Consider the following 15,144-nt stretch of genomic DNA (forward strand, 5'->3'; position numbering starts at 1 on the left):
GGGCGCAGCGTACGTGTGCGTCCGTCGCTCTGCACGACACGCTCGGCGAAAACTCAACCGCATCCGTTCTAAACCAAACGCTGGCGTCGACAGTTGTGTGCCGACAAAGTGACGACGATGGTTGCCCACACGCTCAAAGCGCTCGAGATCGTCGATTCAGACGCCATGGAACCAGCCGACAAGGCAGCGGCGGAAGCAGCCGGCCTCAGAGTGTACTCGTTCGACGAGCTCGAGGAACTTGGGGCCAAGCATGGCATGTCGTCGACGACGCGCCGCCCGTCCGCTTTGGAGCAAGAGCAACTCGGCGGCAAGCAGCAATGCTCTCGTCGACGATTTCTTTTGAGCGCTTCTGACTGCGCCTCGAAGTTTCATGCTTCTTCCACGTTTGTGCCTTCGAAGAACGCCTAGACGTAGCTGTCAGACGCGGTGGCCTTGTTCCCCCTCCATCGTATATTGCTCCGCCAAAGAAATTGAGAAATGAGAATGATTGAGGTTTGACCTCGATCGCTCTACAATTGAAATGATCAATTGGCATACAAACATACAATACAATTTTCGAATTAAATTAAGACTGCGTTCTCGTGTTCATTCCATATTACATTTGAATCCGAGAAAGCGCGCGAACGCTTGCGCGAGATGGTGGGCGACGTCGTCGAGGATGGCTTGGGACTGCATCAAGGACATCAGGATGCGCTGTTTCCCTTCTTGCTCAGATGCTATGCGGTCACACGTTTCCAAGCCTTGATGGTCGTCCAGGCGAAGCAACAGCTCGTGCAAGTCAGCAGGAGGATGCCCCCCTGCTTCGTACACTTGCACCATGCGAGACATTGCGTCAGCTTTCGCCTCGATCTTGTGGGTCTGACGCGGCACAATGAGGCGAATGCAGTCATGAGACTGCCATTCGTACCTGCGCAAGGACGTAGTCGAGATCGACGAGGGATAACGCCTTTCTCTGTGGATCCAGAACGACGACACCATCGCCTTGCGTTTCACGAAGTCCGGCAATGTCGCGCTCATATCGCTGGAGCCTTTTCTCAAGTTTCATGAGCTTCTCTGTCTTTGAAGCCAACGTTCGTTGCGCATGTTCCATCTACGCGAGAACAAGGCGTCACCATCTCCAAGGTATGATCCGATCGTCTCGATCACCTCGGGGTTGTTCACGTCTACTCGTCCGATAGTCTATGTCCCCATGAGTAATGCTGATGAAGCGCTGCTATCGTACTTTGAAGTCGATTTCGAGATCCTGGATGTAGTGCTGCTGTCTGCGCCATTGTTTCTCCATCGCACCCTCGGCGGCAATTCTGGCGCTGACGTCGCCTGCATCCAACTTCAGTTTCATTCCAACGGGTAGAACAGAAGCGGACCTTCCAGAGCAACGATTCGTTCAGTGGCGGTTGTCAACCTTTCTGTCAAGTCCTTCACGACGGCTTTGCATTCCACCAACTACACATTCAAGGCGTCGTGAGCAATGTAGGCGATCACGAACACGTACCTTGGCTTGCGTCGTTTGCAGCGTTGTTTCGATTGTTGCTTTTTCAGCCTCTAGTCGCATGCACTTTCGAGTCATGTCGTGGACCATGTGATTCTCGGCAGTATTTGCAGCCTCCTTGACTTTGAATTTCATCTTCTTCAGCGACGCCACGAGCTTGGCACTCGCTGCTTTCATTCCTTCGATCTGGTCGTTTTGAGCTTGCTGCACCTGTCGTGCTTCATTCAGTTCTCCGTACAGCTTGGAGATCTAGAATCCAAAGAGTTTGCAAAACTTCAGGACAGCATGAGGCGACAGCCATATTACCTGTCGCTCCAATTCGTGGATGTTTGCATTTGGGTCATCGTTTCGATCGCCATCGAGCTGAGGAGGTTTTGATGATTAATTCGTTGAATGCAGAGATGAAGCACAAACGTGATCGAAAGAAGGATCCTGAGCCTGTCGCTGACGGTGCCGACTGGAATATAGAAGACGGGGATCTTGCTTTAGGCATTCGATGGTGTGCTGCTTCCTGTCGACCTGTTGCTGGAGTTGCTCAATGATCTTGTCTTTCTCAACCAACGATGCTTCCACGATCTGTCGGTTCTTCTCGAGAGTCTCGTTCGCACGAATCAAGCGAGCTTCAAACTGGCCAAACTCTTCTTTGAACCGTTCCTTGTCGCGAGCGCGGAGCCGCTGTAGTTGTTGTTTGGCTTCAACCTCACGACGAAGCTTCACGTTGAGATCGGCACATACTGCCCGCAACCTGCAAGGAAATCCAATGCGGACAACTATGGACATGTATGTTGATCATGTACCTATCCAAGTCCCATGCGTCTATGGAGACGGACGATGATGATGCGGCTTTCCTGTCGTCACGGCGCCATCGATAGCATTCTTCCATTCCTCGCGCGCGGCCAGGTTTCAAATTCCCAAGGAAAACCTTTGATAACGAATACCCTCAGGCGAAACCTCCCCCAAGTGCAATGCGCGCACTGATGCGATGCCTGTTCTTTGTCAGTGCATGTGTCGCCGCATGGAGAGAATGGTAGGAGTCCCGAGGTAACAGGACGGGTTCATGAGAGCGCTCGGCACCTTTACGTGAGTTAGGATGCTGAACGAGACATGGCATCGTTAAGTCCTTATAACGCCGTCGGGGCACACATTGCAGGAAATCCAAACTACTCGAGCGGCAAACATCCCATTGCGCCATCTTTCACGGTAGAGTGGAAGGCGACGCGGTCCCACTCTCGTGCCTGCGAAACGCATGGTTGTAGGTGGGTAATTCCGACTGCTTCAGTTCCTCCAAGGTCTCGAGCGGCATGCCAGCGGTCTTGTAGTCGAACAACGAACCGTAGTTGACGCTGTAGCCCAAGATGGCTGAACATATTCCGATCACGCTGCCCGCCTGGCACCCGATGCTGAGCGCATGATTGGAGGCAAGGAAGATGAGTGAGTACCAGGATGTCCGAGTAGTGGTGCCAATTGTCCTGAGATCGTGTGATGGCGATCCACATGGCAACCATTGTCGGCGCAAATGCCACGAAGAAGGCGGCGCTGGCGACAAAACCACGTCGTGTCGCGAGGGATGACGCAGAGAGCAGCTTGCTTCGGCCGAGGAGGTACAACTACACCCATGGCCATACATGTGTGTAAGTTCATGCGGACGAGAATGGTTGTACCGTGAGCAAAAAGAGCGTCGAGAACGCGCTAGACGCATGTCCCGATGGAAACGACTTGCGGCCTTCGGCTTCGCCCTTGGGATCGCGGCACAAATTCGTCACGCCATCCCATATTACAGTCGTGTCCCATTTGCACATGTCATAAAAGCATGGGCGGAAGCGGCCCGTCATGGCTTTTGCGAAGTGCGTGAGGAGCTGGCAGACGGCCGAGGATATGAACAACGTCAGAAGAAAGTCGCGGGAATCGTTGCGCACATAGCGGAGCCATTGTACGATCGTGTGGACGACGAGAGGCGTTGCGTAGAAGATGGCAATGGCCACATCTAACGGGACTGCATGCCACACACTGTGATGCGTCGTGTCGTTGGAGTGCACAAGAGGACTCCGTTACCTTGCTCTTTCTCCTTCTTCAGATCAAGACTGGGGTCGCGGGCGAAGATGGTTGTCGAGGCGTCAAGAGGAATCACGAGATGCGGAATCGGACCTACAATGCACGTTTGTCAGCGATACAGCTCGCAACGACGTGGGTCGTCACGAACGGCGGTACACAGAAGAAGCCGTGAGGGCAAAGATCGCTCCGGTGACCGCCAAACACGCGACGAACTCCCACACGCGGTAGGCGATGAGCTTTTCATGGAACGTCGTCAATCCAGCCATGCCGATGCAATTTATGACCTGTCGCCGTGCCGCTTCATTTGCTGCAACGAAATCTTCAAAAAAAATTCAAAAATTCACCATGTTTTTACATGCGACATGAATTCTTGTGACATCCGTGTTGGAAAAATGGGATTGAGCTGACCTTGTGGCATTCGCGGTCGTCTTGCGCAGTTGCAGCTTATCGTTCGTGAGCGGACCCCTTTCAAAGAACGTCATGCGCATCCCAGGTAAACTCCAAGCGAGTCGGTCGCCCCTGAATTGACTCTGCACCGAGCTGGATGACTACAGGCGACATGTACGGAAATGGCCAGACACGACTGCCCAATCCTTATCCGGATGTGCAATGTTGCTCATATCACACGAAATGCACTTTGTTAGCGCATGCACGTGCGTGGCGATTGCGTGGGCAATTGTCGTGTACCATGCGTCTACGTCAGGTAAGGACGACGCCGAGAAATCTACCACGGCATCACCGATCTGTACAGACCATTCGAGCGACCTCGCGCACCTCGGCTCGGTGTCGGCATCACATGCAACAGTGTGGCTCTTTTCGTTGACGGCGACGGAAGCGCGCGTGTCGTACACTTCCGAGCACAACGTGTGGGGTGTGGTAACAGCCGACTTTTCCGACAACGACCCAACTTTGACGATCGCGCTGCGCGATCTCGTGGCAGACACTCGCTACACCGTCGCGATTGCGTTCGTGAACAAATCCACCAACGTGACATTGCGCTCGACGACCCTGTCGTTAAAGACTCTCGCGACTTACATGTCCACCGTTCGATTTGCTTTTGGATCGTGCACGATGGCTGTCCCGTTGTTGCATACCATCACAGGTTTGCCCTGCTTCCAGACTAGTCATATCTTGATATTGCCTGGTCAGGGTTCAGTGGCAACCTCGACTACATTGCTACGCGGCTCAAACCCGACTTCATGCTGCTTCTGGGCGACCAAATCTATGCCGATGTCGACTTGGCGCACAATACCGAGCTCTTGTATCGAACGACAGTTCATGATCACCAGTACGCCACGGTTGGAATGTCCACGCCCATCTTTAGCATCTACGACGACCATGAAATTCGAAATGACGTACAGATGCAACAACTGGTGTGTCTGTCGGGTATACTAACTTCCGTGCCGTTTACGTGGCCTAGTGGAATGAAGGACCTCTCGATCCACTGTACCTCGACCGTATTCAATACTACACTCGGTACTTTGGCAATCGAAACCCAGAATCCCTTGAGAATGGCGAGCACTATTACACTTGGAGCACCGGTGTCGCGGCCTTCTTCATGCTGGACGTGGTGCGTATTGAAGTCTGCTGTTTCCAAACCTTCAAATGGCCGACACGTTTCGTGCCGGTAGCGGAAGTATGCCTCCCCCAAAGCAGCGCCAGACGGTCCGACCAAGACCAAGCTCGGGGTCACGCAGAAACAACACTTGCTTCGCTGGCTCCAAGCATCCACCGAGCCTTTTAAAGTTGTTATTTCGTCCATGGTCGTGTCCGATATGGGCATCCAAGCGACGGGCGAAGGATGGGCACGATATGGCGCCGAGTACCATGAAATATTCGACTATGTCCAGGCGCATAATGTGTCGGGAGTCGTTTTGCTCTCTGGGGACTTGCATTTTGCCGGCGTGTGGCAGCACTCACCGTACAGCTTTCTCTATGAAGTGAGCGAGATTGACACCGTCTCGGTCGTGCACTCTTTTAACTGCTGGACGTTGTAGGTCGGCGCGTCGCCAATCTCAGCGTTTCCAGTGATCCCGATCCACTCGGTCAAATCCACGCACAAAACGCTATTTCAAAGCTGGACAGGGCTTCATTTTGGACACATCACCATCGTGGACAAAAGTCGGAGTGACGGAAGTCCTGCGATGGAGATTGTGATGTACCAAAGTCGCCTGGGCCAGCCCCGACCAGCGTTCTCCATGCGCCTAAATTGGACAAACACCATTCCAAAGCCATGGGCGATGAATTGAGAAGAATGTAGCAACATGCGAAACAAGAAAACACACCATGCCTTGAATGGAGTGTGTCTAGGATCAGCTCCGTTCCTAAATCCCGAGCCCGTTCTCTCCATGGTAGTCACAGTAGCATGGGACACCAACGGCAGGGGATTGCTGGTCCAAGAAACTTCGATTGCATCGCGAGGCCTTGCGACTTAGTGAGTGAACTTGCCAATGTATTTCGCATGGCATCGGTTGATGCAACTCGTCCTACCACAAGAAGTGGCGATTTGGCATCATACGCCAATGCTCGTGTTCAGAGCGCTCTCCACTCGGCGAAGATTGTACAGAACCTGTCCTCCAACGGGGCACGTCAAACCCCTCAAGTTGGCGTGTGTTGAATTGGTATCGAGGGCGTCGAGGAACGCCGCCACGTGAAACGTGGCAGCGGGTCGACTCAAACTGAAATGTAGCGTTCAAGTCGTGGCGTTCGATGAACACAGAAAACGTACATTACCCAGGACAGGGCCGCACTGCCAACTTCCACGGATGTTGCGCGCATGGCACAGTGGTTGGTATGCGGTCATGGCTCCAGAAGTTGGCGCCATTCCCTCAGTAAATACCATGCCATGCATTCCGGATAACGTACGGATACGAACTCTAGTTGGTCATGGCAGTTCGAGTTTGCGTGACTTTGTCGTTGATGGCAGCGCCTTCGACGCAGCAAGACGCCGCTGTTGCCAGTGAACGCCCAGCGTCAGCCGCAGCGGACCGTGAGGATTCGCCAATGTCTACAGCCGCTTCGGTTGAACACTTCAAGTTCTCTGTGGACGGACACAGCTATTCGTCAACGCTCAACACCCTTGATCGCAGGTCGTTTGCATCGCATGAAGCATACTCGGAGTTTTTGACGGAAACGTTTCATGGCGACGTGCCTCAAACCAAGTACCGCTCAGGCCGGTCGTCTCCTGTGTGGAAATACTTGCACAAATTGGACGTGCCACAGGTGAACCGTCGCAAAAAAGTGTGCGAGTACGTGTGTGTGTTGTGTGCCGACGACGGTACCACACCATGGGAGGACTGCCTCATCGCGATGTATGGCAATCGTTCGTCTAACGGCGCCACACATCTCCAGTCGCGCCACAAAGACCTCCTTCTCACGGAGGATCGACAACCGGCAGATACCACGCCATCAACAATCACGACGACCGCTGGACCTGTCAAAAAGCAAACAAAACGCCAATATGGGCAACTTTTGTCCCCACCCACACCACCGCGGCGTGATGCGTTTCCCAGTACGTGTGCATCTGCTTGTCTCAGCCTCATGCGACCGTTGTCCCTGCGCAGTTGCCAAGAAGCGCAAATCGTCCCCGCAGACCACGACCAAGAAGGCCCCGATGGCTCCCGAGACTACGTCTTCGGACTCGTTGACCGTGCATAAGATGACATCTCAATGCCCTGCACTGGATGAGACTAACCTCTTGGCATCACTGGTGTACCCCCTATCTCCCAACTCCTTCATGGATGGATTCTACCAGAAGAAGGCACTTGCGATTCACGCGCCAAGCGATCGATTTGAACAACTGATCCACCAGGGCCTAGAAGACTTGGACATAAAGCAGCTGCTCACAACAACATCATCGGAGGAATTGCAAGCATGGGTACAGACCAAGCGCGGCGGCGAGGACGATGACGATGGCAAGATTGAGTCAGTCAAAGTCGAGTCGGTGGAGGCAGCCGCGATTCTGCATGCGGCTGGCCACTCGCTGTACTTTCGTGGATCGCCTGAGCTCAGTGCGACGTTGATTCCGGCGCTTGCCAAAGACCTGGGCTTCGGGTTCACGGCGACGTCGATCCACGGTGAATCGCAGGGGGAGATTGAAATCTTTTGCGCGAAAGCAGGGCATGTCACTGACTGGTTCGATCCGTCGTCGATCGCATCCGACGAGCCTGATCCCTGTATGTAGGCACTTTGACTTTATGGAGAACTTCTCTGTCCAAGTGGCTGGCAAGAAGAAGTGGAAGTTGCAGCCGAGCAGCGTACCGTACCCGGTCCGCGGCTGCACGCCACACTACAAGACCCAGGAGGTCGTCGAGCAGCAGCTCAAGATCCATCGCCTGACGGACCCAGCCTTTGATTACCATCCGACGTTCGACAACGTGTCTGAGGTCACACTCGAGCCCGGTTCGGTGCTGTACTTTCCCGCCGGCATGTGGCACCGCGTCGAGTGCACGGAAGACTCGATCACGATGAACTTGAGCATGTTTCCCACCCCCCACGCAGATATCGTGGTCGATGCACTCCGGCATGTCCTGCTCCAGTCCGACAGGTGGCGACGAGGTGTGAGCTACGACACGCCGGACGCCGCTCGTGCCTATATGACTGATCTGTTGAACGATCTCAAGGATCAAATTGGAAAATTGACTGCGGCAGACATTTTACCTGAGCGCCTGTTGATCCATGGACGTGGAATTAGTGGCGACGACGACGACAGTGATGACGGTGACGATGAGGATGACGATGACGATGGCGACGAAAAGGAAGAGCGAACGAAGGACGGCGCGGAAGGGAAGCTGACAAAGCGTGTGCTACGGCTTGACGATCCTGCGCTACTCGAAGACAGTGCGATTGCTTTCCGACAGACGACGCGAGTCAAGTTGAACCCGTTGGCAAGTGTCATGCACCATGCCGACATCCCATCGATCCATTACGACACGGGATATGCCGCCGACGACCTCGTGTACATTTTAAACGTTGGGTTTGGCCACACAAGCTACATGTCGTCGCTTCGCCTCGAATTTCAGTGCAGTCCGTTGCAGGCCAAACTGATTGACATGATCGTCCAAGCTCCCTCGGCGACTCCATTTTCGCTGCGCACAATGCTCGATGCATCCAAGGAGCTCGCGGCTTTGTCGAAGAAGAAGAGCGAGACGCGGGAACTTTTGGTAGCCCTGCACTTCCTTGCCCACGCAGGGTATCTCACTGTCGTCGTCAACGACGATTTCAATTCCGAAGAAGGTTGAAGCACCATAAAAAGAAATTGAGCTGAATTTGTCGTCCGGATAAAAAATTCGTTCATCCGTTTAGCTCATCTCGAGAATACCCGCCAAAGCGATAATTTCGGGAGATGGCGCGCGCCAAACCGCATCATGACGGAGGAAAGGACGTCGCAAAAGGGAAGGCCAAGGCGGCATCTGCAACGACTGAAGTGCAGCAAGCCTCCGAGAAGCATACACCCGTCAACGTGGCCCGCCGCTTGAAGACGGAACTCCAGCGACTACGAGATATCTCAAACAGCGAACTCGACAAGTCCGAGTCGACGGCGCTGGGGCGCGAGTTCACGTCCGAATCGTATCTGGAACACTCGGATCCACATATACGGCTTTTAGTGGCGTCATGTGTGACCGAGCTTCTTCGTGTGACAGCCCCTGAGACCCCGTTTTCAGATCACGAATTGTACGAAGTGTTCGTGTTGCTCGTGCGTGTGCTGCGCGAAACGACGAAGAACAACGATATTGCGTGGTTCACTTTGCTAGAGACTTTGGCATCTGTGAAGATGTGCAACCTTGCCGTGGGTCTCATCCCCGACGGAGGGCATGCCAGCATAGACGATGACCACCACCCCGACTCTCTCGTCATCGACATTTTCCGGTGTTTGTTTGAACGTATTCAGGACGATCACTCCGCTAAAGTTGAAGCCAATATGGTCAGTATCATGGTGGGCTGTCTCGAGGAATGTGACGTGGTGAGTCCCGCACTCCTTGAGACATTACTGGAGCCACTTCTGCATGGGGACCAAAATCCCCGCGCGTATCACATGGCGCAACAAGTCATTGAAAAGGCCAGTGATCATTTGCAAAACGCGCTCAATTTATTCTTCAACAGCGTGCTTGTGGATGCGTCCACTGCCCACGTACCCATGACGTCCGACTTGAAAGACCACGTCCACTCGCTGATATATGAGACCCACAAAATTCAGCCAAGTCTCTTGCTATACGTGCTTCCGAACGTTTGTTTGCAACTCCACGTCGACGACATGGAGACGCGGTCGAACGCCATCGCGCTTATGGGGCGACTCTTTGCCAGTTCACACGCCGACTATGGCGCGCAGTACCTCAAGAATTTTCGCGAATTCCTCGGACGGTTCCGCGACGTCAAGAAAGAGATACGCCTCCAAATGATCACTGTGTGCTCAATCGTGGCTCAGCGCAAGCCCGACCTCGCGCCCCTTATCGACGCAGAGCTGCAATTGCGACTCCAAGACCCTGAATGGGACGTTCGACGTCTCGTAGTTAACGAAATCTGCGATTTGGCAACGCATTCCCTCTCAAGTGTGTCGACGGCAAGTCTACGCGAGGTGGGTGAGCGCATGAAGGACAAGAAGGTCGTGATTCGCAAGGAAGCCATGACCGGCCTCGCGCAAATTTATGCTGCTCATGTGTCAATATCGTGGACTACTGGAAGCAAAGAGTTGTCCCACGTGGCGCATCAGCTTAGCTGGATCCCCGACTATGTGCTCAAGTGCTTTGCGTATCCTACACAAGAACTTCGCCTTCGCGTCGTTCAGCTCATCGATGACATTTTACTGCCCAAGCAATCGACTGAATTGTTTCGGATGAAAGGGTTGCTCTTCATCTGGAAGCACTTGGACGGTGGGAGTCGTGAAGCTCTGCGACGAGTGTTTCTCGAACGCATGCAATGTCGCAAGATCATCCAGCAATTCGTTGCCCTCAAGCAGCAGTTCCGGCAAGAGAAAACTTCCGACGCGACAAATAGATCGACGTTGCAACGAAGTTTGAAGGAAATCCAACCATTGCTACCGGAAACGGAAGGTTTGTCTGGTCTGGTGGAGAAACTCGCGACTTGGAAGGATATGAAGCTCGTCAAGCATCTGGAGGTCATGTGCTCAGCGACGTCAGACTCAACCATTATCCGCCAAGCCCGGGAAGACCTTGTCAAAATGACCGGGTCCAAGACTCCCCTAGGCGACTTTATGAAGAATATTTGCCGTAAGCTCGCCATGACCACTGTGAACGCGTCAAGCGTGGGCTGTTTGTTGGAGATCTTGAAGGATGACCCGTCCAAAGCATGTGCCGAAGTGCTCCATTTGATTGGGACCATATTTCCGCACTTATTAACCAGCCACATCGAAACGGTGGACGAGTTGCTCGTCCACACGTCACCATCATCGTCGCAACACCTTGTTCAGACGTGTCTGTTGGACTTGCTCGTGTCGTACGCCAAGCACGATAATGTTGCGGCTGCACCTCCACAGTCGCTCAAGACTGCCTTATTGAAGCATTGTACGAAGAGCGATTCGCTGGATGTGGTCAAAAAGTGTGCGCGGATTCTAGTCAAGCTCTTTCCCGGCGAAGTTGGCAAGTTTACCAAGAAATTGCTCCTGCCATCGGCCGAGTTGTCGGACGGGGCATTGCAAACGCTTGTCGTGTTTACCAAACACGTTCCCAACGTCGTTCCTGACGCCGTTGCGCTGTTTGAGCTCGTCGTGGGGTTATTTGATACGCCTGCGAAGAAAGGAGAGACGAAATGCCTTGCCTTATCGTTGCTGTGCCACTTGGTTTTGTATCACCACGTGCCAGATCCACGTGAAGACGATGCATCGGACTCCCCGACTCACTGCCGGCATGTTCTCGACCTTAGCTTCCACTTGCTGCAGACGTCGACGACAAAAGCCACCACGCCGTTCCGCACCGTAGCCGCCACGAACCTTCTGAAACTCACACGAGTTGCTCGGTTGGAACGTCAGTTCCGGATTGACGAATGGCACACGTTGGGGTACGTAATGGTTGACTCAGATGAGAGCGTCCGCCGCGCGTTTCTGAAAAAATTGACGGCCAACTTGCTCCGTCATCCTGCACTCAATCACAAATACGTGTCGTACTTGGCGCTCGCGTCGTCTGAACCTGTGGCCGAGCTGAAGAAGGAAGCACGAACGCTGCTTCAATCCGCGGTCCAGCGCATGCGTCACATGTATGAGGCAGCTCGGTCTAATGCAGACAACCCGGCCTGCTCTCTCATGGTGCCAGAATATGTGATTCCCTACGTTATCCATCTTGTGCTTCATGCGCCTTGGGAAGGCGAGAGCACCGAAGACGTTGAATCGGTTTTCTTTTTGCTCGAATCGCTTGTGTCGCATGTGGCATCCGAAGCCGACAACATTTCGTTCTTACTGCAAATGTTGCATAAACTATCCTTGTGCCACGACGCGACGACGGAGAAGGACGAAAGTGCGAAGGACTTGTACCAGCTCATTGATGCAGCCACGGCGTGGTTGAAAAAACGAATCAAGAACCAAATCAACCTCAAGGCATACCCGGGTCAAATTTATTTGCCAAAGCAACTTTTTCAACCCGGAAAGACGGCTAGCCCGAAGCCAATAGGTCGAACCACCACAGGTGGTTTAAAAGTACATGATGAGGATGACGGAAACGACAGTGTCGACGACGAGCGCGTGAAAAGAAAACGACCTAGTGCGATCAAGACGGACAAAGTACCCAAAAAAATAAAAGTGACGGCTTCTCCCAAGGCCAGTAAATCCCCCGTCGTGACCCCCACCCGACGGTACTTTTCATCGAGACTCGAGCACTCGCGGACTGGATGTATGTGTTGTAGAATGCCGGCCCGAAACGCAAAGTGCTCAGATGTAAGTTTGGCGGATCAAGACAGCGACGTTGACGAGGACGAGCACGAAGCAAGTCCCAGACAACACCGCCAGACTCCTCAAGCTCGATCTGTACGATCTCTATTGCGCGGCCATCATCGGGGTGTTTAGTTACCCTATGAAGGAATTCGTACAATGTGTGTTCATTGAACCGTCTCATCGGTTCATCTTATAGGCTACTCTCAAATCCCTTGAAAAGGCTGTCTTGAATATTGCCGATGATGACGACGAAACAAAGTCGGTTAATGAAGCGGTATCCGATGACGAGACCAAGTCGAACGGGGACGCAACACAAGTCTTGTTCACTGACGAGGCTAGTGCCATTGAGATTGCTCAGTACGACTTACTTCGTGCTATGCCTTTCCTTTCAACATGGCTCTCATGCACTCGCTCTGATTTTTGTAGGAAGTCGCAATCCTCAGAGTCCATGCCAGCTGCACGCACCAGCCGCAGGTATAACCTGTTGACAGCACATGCAGTCGTCACCAACAGAAATGTCTTTTTGTATGCAGGGCGAGTGCCACATCGTCTTTGTCAGTTGATGTCTCCAAAGAGGAAAGTAGCGATGATGACTCAGTCGAAAAACACAATGACAACGACGACAAAACCACAAAGATGAAGAAACGCCGACTAGCGGGAGACCTTGCAGCACCTAAGTGCAGATCGGCTAAACAACCGAAGCCAGTCACTCCTTCGCCGCGAAGGTGGGTCGGCGTTCACTGCCAAAATCGTAAGCTAAAAGTGCATTGTTGACGAAAAAACCTTGTGTAGGTCAAGTAGGGTCAAAGCTGTGATTGAAAACACCTCGGACCTTGACGTAAGGAGCAGGACAAGCGCCTGTGGTAAATCTATGTACTGTTGTAGGACGCTTGTGCTCTCATCTCCAAGAAACCTGCGAGCGGCGACGACGATGAAGAAATGGTATGCCGATGTCTCACCGGTCTATTTTGAGCCACACTGATCGATGACGATGTGTTGTAGACGAGCTTTCGTCGCCATCGACGCCGCGGTTGAGCGAAATTTTATCTACTCCAATGTAATTGCATCTCCGTTCGATCATTTGCCATGAGTGATGCACCCAACGTCCACGGAATGAAGGACCCATGCCGTTCAACGCCATGGAATCACTCACAAGTCCATCGCACTCGTTGTACACAAGAATGTCTAAGATTAACCTTGTGCGATGACCATTGTCAGATGCAGCTGCTTGGCAAACACCGCATGACCGATCGCTTCTATTTGAACACAAATGTAGCCATGAGGGGCAAGTGGTCCGATCCAACAGATCGGTTTGGCAGCGCGCCGCCATCTCTAACGGCCGTCTCGTAGTCCATGAGCGGTAGGAGCTCCTGCACTTTGACCTTGGACTTGTGGTAGAAAATGTAGTCGAGCGTCCCCACGAAAGCGGGCTCAGTGCCCACAACATGACCATTCTCGTTCATCTTGTGCACGACCCCGTTCACGTTGGTGAAACGCGGCTCGCCCGTCTCGGCATTGTAAGTGCTGTAGGCGCTTGCAAAGCCACGACTCAAGACATGACGGACCACGGCGCTGTCTGGGAGGGAGTTGAAGTCGCCCGCAAAGAAGACCGGAACGGATGCAGCCGGCAACGACGTCGCGACGAACGCGTCAATGCTATCGAGCATGTGCTTGGCCTGGACCAACTTGACGTCCGCTTGCGCGGGGTCCCAAAACAAATGCGTGGACGCAACGACAAACTCCGTCGCGGGGTTCTCGATGGATTGGAAATGAGCGACGAGGCCGACGTTGTCCCGGATGACACGTCCCCGAAGGTCTTTGTCTACGACGATAAGCAACGAGATGGAAGGAGGTTCAAACGTGAAAAACCACGGCGACGACTCAAGTGAGGAGCATACCTGTGACAGAGTGCAATGCCTCGTTCAACGCGACGTTTTCGCCGCCCAGGACAGTGAACCTGTATCAATGTCGATGAAATAGAGACAACGGTAGTGGAAGGGTGTGGCGTACTTTTCAGGCCGCCAGAACAGCCCAACACCGTCCTTCTTGGTCCCCGTTTTCTTCAGGTACAAGCTGAAATCAATGCATTGAGCCGACGGCGGGATTCGTCGACGACGTAGACGACGGACCTGGTGTAGCCGATGGCAGCCATTTGACTTTGCCAGAACGTGTCGTACTGATCACACTCCTACCAAGTTGTCGTGACGCCATGCGAGCGCGATGACAGGATGGATTGCATGTTGTACATGGCTCCTGGACGTACTTGCAAGCAGAGGATGTCTGGTCGAGGACTGAATGCTTTGATCTGGCCAATCTAGATCATCGAACGACATGACGATGACCGTACAAATGCTATCGTCGATACACGTACGAGCATGGCGGACCGCCGCTTCCACCGCAACGCTTTCGGGTCGCAGTACGGAAAGAAACTCGACTTGACGTAGCACTGAGCGAGAACGTTGTACGTCATCAAAGTAAACGTGACCCCCGTCGATGCCGTCGGGATATCATCGTCCCCTTCCTCCATTTCGTCTACAAGCACTGCATGCACGTCCAGATCTGCATCGCTCCGCATTCCGTTGCGCTTCGACTTACTTGAGACATCCGCAAGAGTTGACATGAGGTCGAAGGAATTCCACGATGTCGCGGCACACAAATCGGACTTAATTAGGTCGACGTCATCCAAGGCCAATGATATGGATTTTTGTATAATGGTCTGACAGCT

At 53.1% G+C, this 15,144-nt stretch overlaps 6 protein-coding genes across 10 annotated transcripts; 3 read left to right on the forward strand and 3 right to left on the reverse strand.

Moving 5' to 3' along the window:
- Positions 1 to 538: 538 nt before the first annotated feature.
- H310_06607 lies at positions 539 to 2,425 on the reverse strand. Of its 2 annotated transcripts, XM_008871735.1 has the most exons (9): positions 2,287 to 2,425; positions 1,904 to 2,234; positions 1,796 to 1,852; positions 1,493 to 1,738; positions 1,365 to 1,443; positions 1,223 to 1,317; positions 1,147 to 1,179; positions 908 to 1,090; positions 539 to 858 (listed from the first exon to the last, which is right to left on the reverse strand). In XM_008871735.1, exons 1-9 carry the CDS (start codon positions 2,370 to 2,372, stop codon positions 586 to 588), a joined length of 1,383 nt encoding a protein of 460 aa, XP_008869957.1. In that variant the 5' UTR covers positions 2,373 to 2,425; the 3' UTR covers positions 539 to 585. The 2 variants fall into 2 exon arrangements, with proteins under 2 accessions (XP_008869957.1, XP_008869958.1); XM_008871736.1 differs by having other exon boundaries at positions 539 to 1,090; positions 2,287 to 2,372.
- A 123-nt stretch (positions 2,426 to 2,548) lies between these two features.
- H310_06608 (hypothetical protein) lies at positions 2,549 to 3,816 on the reverse strand. Its single transcript, XM_008871737.1, has 5 exons — positions 3,690 to 3,816; positions 3,542 to 3,634; positions 3,151 to 3,482; positions 2,929 to 3,096; positions 2,549 to 2,876 (listed from the first exon to the last, which is right to left on the reverse strand). Exons 1-5 carry the CDS (start codon positions 3,805 to 3,807, stop codon positions 2,685 to 2,687), a joined length of 903 nt encoding a protein of 300 aa, XP_008869959.1. The 5' UTR covers positions 3,808 to 3,816; the 3' UTR covers positions 2,549 to 2,684.
- A 153-nt stretch (positions 3,817 to 3,969) lies between these two features.
- H310_06609 (hypothetical protein) lies at positions 3,970 to 6,015 on the forward strand. 3 transcript variants are annotated; one of them, XM_008871740.1, is made up of 7 exons: positions 3,970 to 4,034; positions 4,096 to 4,244; positions 4,293 to 4,643; positions 4,691 to 4,896; positions 4,962 to 5,111; positions 5,173 to 5,481; positions 5,539 to 6,015. In XM_008871740.1, exons 2-7 carry the CDS (start codon positions 4,151 to 4,153, stop codon positions 5,788 to 5,790), a joined length of 1,362 nt encoding a protein of 453 aa, XP_008869962.1. In that variant the 5' UTR covers positions 3,970 to 4,034; positions 4,096 to 4,150; the 3' UTR covers positions 5,791 to 6,015. The 3 variants fall into 3 exon arrangements, with proteins under 3 accessions (XP_008869962.1, XP_008869961.1, XP_008869960.1); XM_008871739.1 differs by having other exon boundaries at positions 4,082 to 4,244; positions 5,539 to 6,008; XM_008871738.1 differs by having other exon boundaries at positions 3,970 to 4,244; positions 5,539 to 6,008.
- A 424-nt stretch (positions 6,016 to 6,439) lies between these two features.
- H310_06610 (hypothetical protein) lies at positions 6,440 to 8,840 on the forward strand. Its single transcript, XM_008871741.1, has 3 exons — positions 6,440 to 7,052; positions 7,105 to 7,675; positions 7,725 to 8,840. Exons 1-3 carry the CDS (start codon positions 6,461 to 6,463, stop codon positions 8,779 to 8,781), a joined length of 2,220 nt encoding a protein of 739 aa, XP_008869963.1. The 5' UTR covers positions 6,440 to 6,460; the 3' UTR covers positions 8,782 to 8,840.
- Positions 8,841 to 8,862: 22 nt separating this feature from the next.
- On the forward strand, positions 8,863 to 14,314 carry H310_06611 (hypothetical protein). Its single transcript, XM_008871742.1, has 8 exons — positions 8,863 to 12,340; positions 12,392 to 12,512; positions 12,616 to 12,776; positions 12,846 to 12,893; positions 12,953 to 13,144; positions 13,212 to 13,257; positions 13,305 to 13,361; positions 13,422 to 14,314. Exons 1-8 carry the CDS (start codon positions 8,886 to 8,888, stop codon positions 13,452 to 13,454), a joined length of 4,113 nt encoding a protein of 1,370 aa, XP_008869964.1. The 5' UTR covers positions 8,863 to 8,885; the 3' UTR covers positions 13,455 to 14,314.
- Positions 13,581 to 15,108, reverse strand: H310_06612. Of its 2 annotated transcripts, XM_008871744.1 has the most exons (7): positions 15,015 to 15,108; positions 14,791 to 14,960; positions 14,683 to 14,733; positions 14,549 to 14,607; positions 14,430 to 14,492; positions 14,318 to 14,376; positions 13,581 to 14,241 (listed from the first exon to the last, which is right to left on the reverse strand). In XM_008871744.1, the coding sequence occupies exons 1-7, from the start codon at positions 15,037 to 15,039 to the stop codon at positions 13,676 to 13,678; spliced, it is 993 nt and encodes a 330-aa protein (XP_008869966.1). In that variant the 5' UTR covers positions 15,040 to 15,108; the 3' UTR covers positions 13,581 to 13,675. The 2 variants fall into 2 exon arrangements, with proteins under 2 accessions (XP_008869966.1, XP_008869965.1); XM_008871743.1 differs by having other exon boundaries at positions 14,791 to 15,108.
- Between the last annotated feature and the right edge of the window lie 36 nt (positions 15,109 to 15,144).

Source organism: Aphanomyces invadans (genome assembly GCF_000520115.1).
Source record: "Aphanomyces invadans strain NJM9701 unplaced genomic scaffold supercont1.12, whole genome shotgun sequence".
Lineage (NCBI taxonomy): Eukaryota > Oomycota > Saprolegniomycetes > Saprolegniales > Verrucalvaceae > Aphanomyces > Aphanomyces invadans.

What these genes read in the sequence shown, in the direction of transcription:
- H310_06607 (XM_008871735.1), bottom strand. Translation starts at nt 2,372, where the DNA reads ATGGAAGAATGCTATCGATGGCGCCGTGACGACAGGAAAGCCGCATCA. An exon ending in AGGATCCTTCTTTCGATCAC is followed by an intron (nt 1,853 to 1,903) that starts GTTTGTGCTTCA and finishes AAACCTCCTCAG; the next exon opens with CTCGATGGCGATCGAAACGA. An exon ending in TCGACTACGTCCTTGCGCAG is followed by an intron (nt 859 to 907) that starts GTACGAATGGCA and finishes GTGCCGCGTCAG; the next exon opens with ACCCACAAGATCGAGGCGAA.
- H310_06608 (XM_008871737.1), bottom strand. Translation starts at nt 3,807, where the DNA reads ATGGCTGGATTGACGACGTTCCATGAAAAGCTCATCGCCTACCGCGTG. An exon ending in GAAGAAGGAGAAAGAGCAAG is followed by an intron (nt 3,483 to 3,541) that starts GTAACGGAGTCC and finishes TGTGGCATGCAG; the next exon opens with TCCCGTTAGATGTGGCCATT. An exon ending in CGACGCTCTTTTTGCTCACG is followed by an intron (nt 3,097 to 3,150) that starts GTACAACCATTC and finishes CCATGGGTGTAG; the next exon opens with TTGTACCTCCTCGGCCGAAG.
- H310_06609 (XM_008871740.1), top strand. Translation starts at nt 4,151, where the DNA reads ATGTTGCTCATATCACACGAAATGCACTTTGTTAGCGCATGCACGTGC. An exon ending in GTTGTTGCATACCATCACAG is followed by an intron (nt 4,644 to 4,690) that starts GTTTGCCCTGCT and finishes TTGCCTGGTCAG; the next exon opens with GGTTCAGTGGCAACCTCGAC. An exon ending in ACCATGAAATTCGAAATGAC is followed by an intron (nt 4,897 to 4,961) that starts GTACAGATGCAA and finishes TACGTGGCCTAG; the next exon opens with TGGAATGAAGGACCTCTCGA.
- H310_06610 (XM_008871741.1), top strand. Translation starts at nt 6,461, where the DNA reads ATGGCAGCGCCTTCGACGCAGCAAGACGCCGCTGTTGCCAGTGAACGC. An exon ending in GCGGCGTGATGCGTTTCCCA is followed by an intron (nt 7,053 to 7,104) that starts GTACGTGTGCAT and finishes GTCCCTGCGCAG; the next exon opens with TTGCCAAGAAGCGCAAATCG. An exon ending in GCAGGGCATGTCACTGACTG is followed by an intron (nt 7,676 to 7,724) that starts GTTCGATCCGTC and finishes CCCTGTATGTAG; the next exon opens with GCACTTTGACTTTATGGAGA.
- H310_06611 (XM_008871742.1), top strand. Translation starts at nt 8,886, where the DNA reads ATGGCGCGCGCCAAACCGCATCATGACGGAGGAAAGGACGTCGCAAAA. An exon ending in GTCGTGACCCCCACCCGACG is followed by an intron (nt 12,341 to 12,391) that starts GTACTTTTCATC and finishes TATGTGTTGTAG; the next exon opens with AATGCCGGCCCGAAACGCAA. An exon ending in GCTGCACGCACCAGCCGCAG is followed by an intron (nt 12,894 to 12,952) that starts GTATAACCTGTT and finishes TTTTGTATGCAG; the next exon opens with GGCGAGTGCCACATCGTCTT.
- H310_06612 (XM_008871743.1), bottom strand. Translation starts at nt 15,039, where the DNA reads ATGTCAACTCTTGCGGATGTCTCAAGTAAGTCGAAGCGCAACGGAATG. An exon ending in CAGACATCCTCTGCTTGCAA is followed by an intron (nt 14,608 to 14,682) that starts GTACGTCCAGGA and finishes ACAACTTGGTAG; the next exon opens with GAGTGTGATCAGTACGACAC. An exon ending in GGCATTGCACTCTGTCACAG is followed by an intron (nt 14,242 to 14,317) that starts GTATGCTCCTCA and finishes TTATCGTCGTAG; the next exon opens with ACAAAGACCTTCGGGGACGT.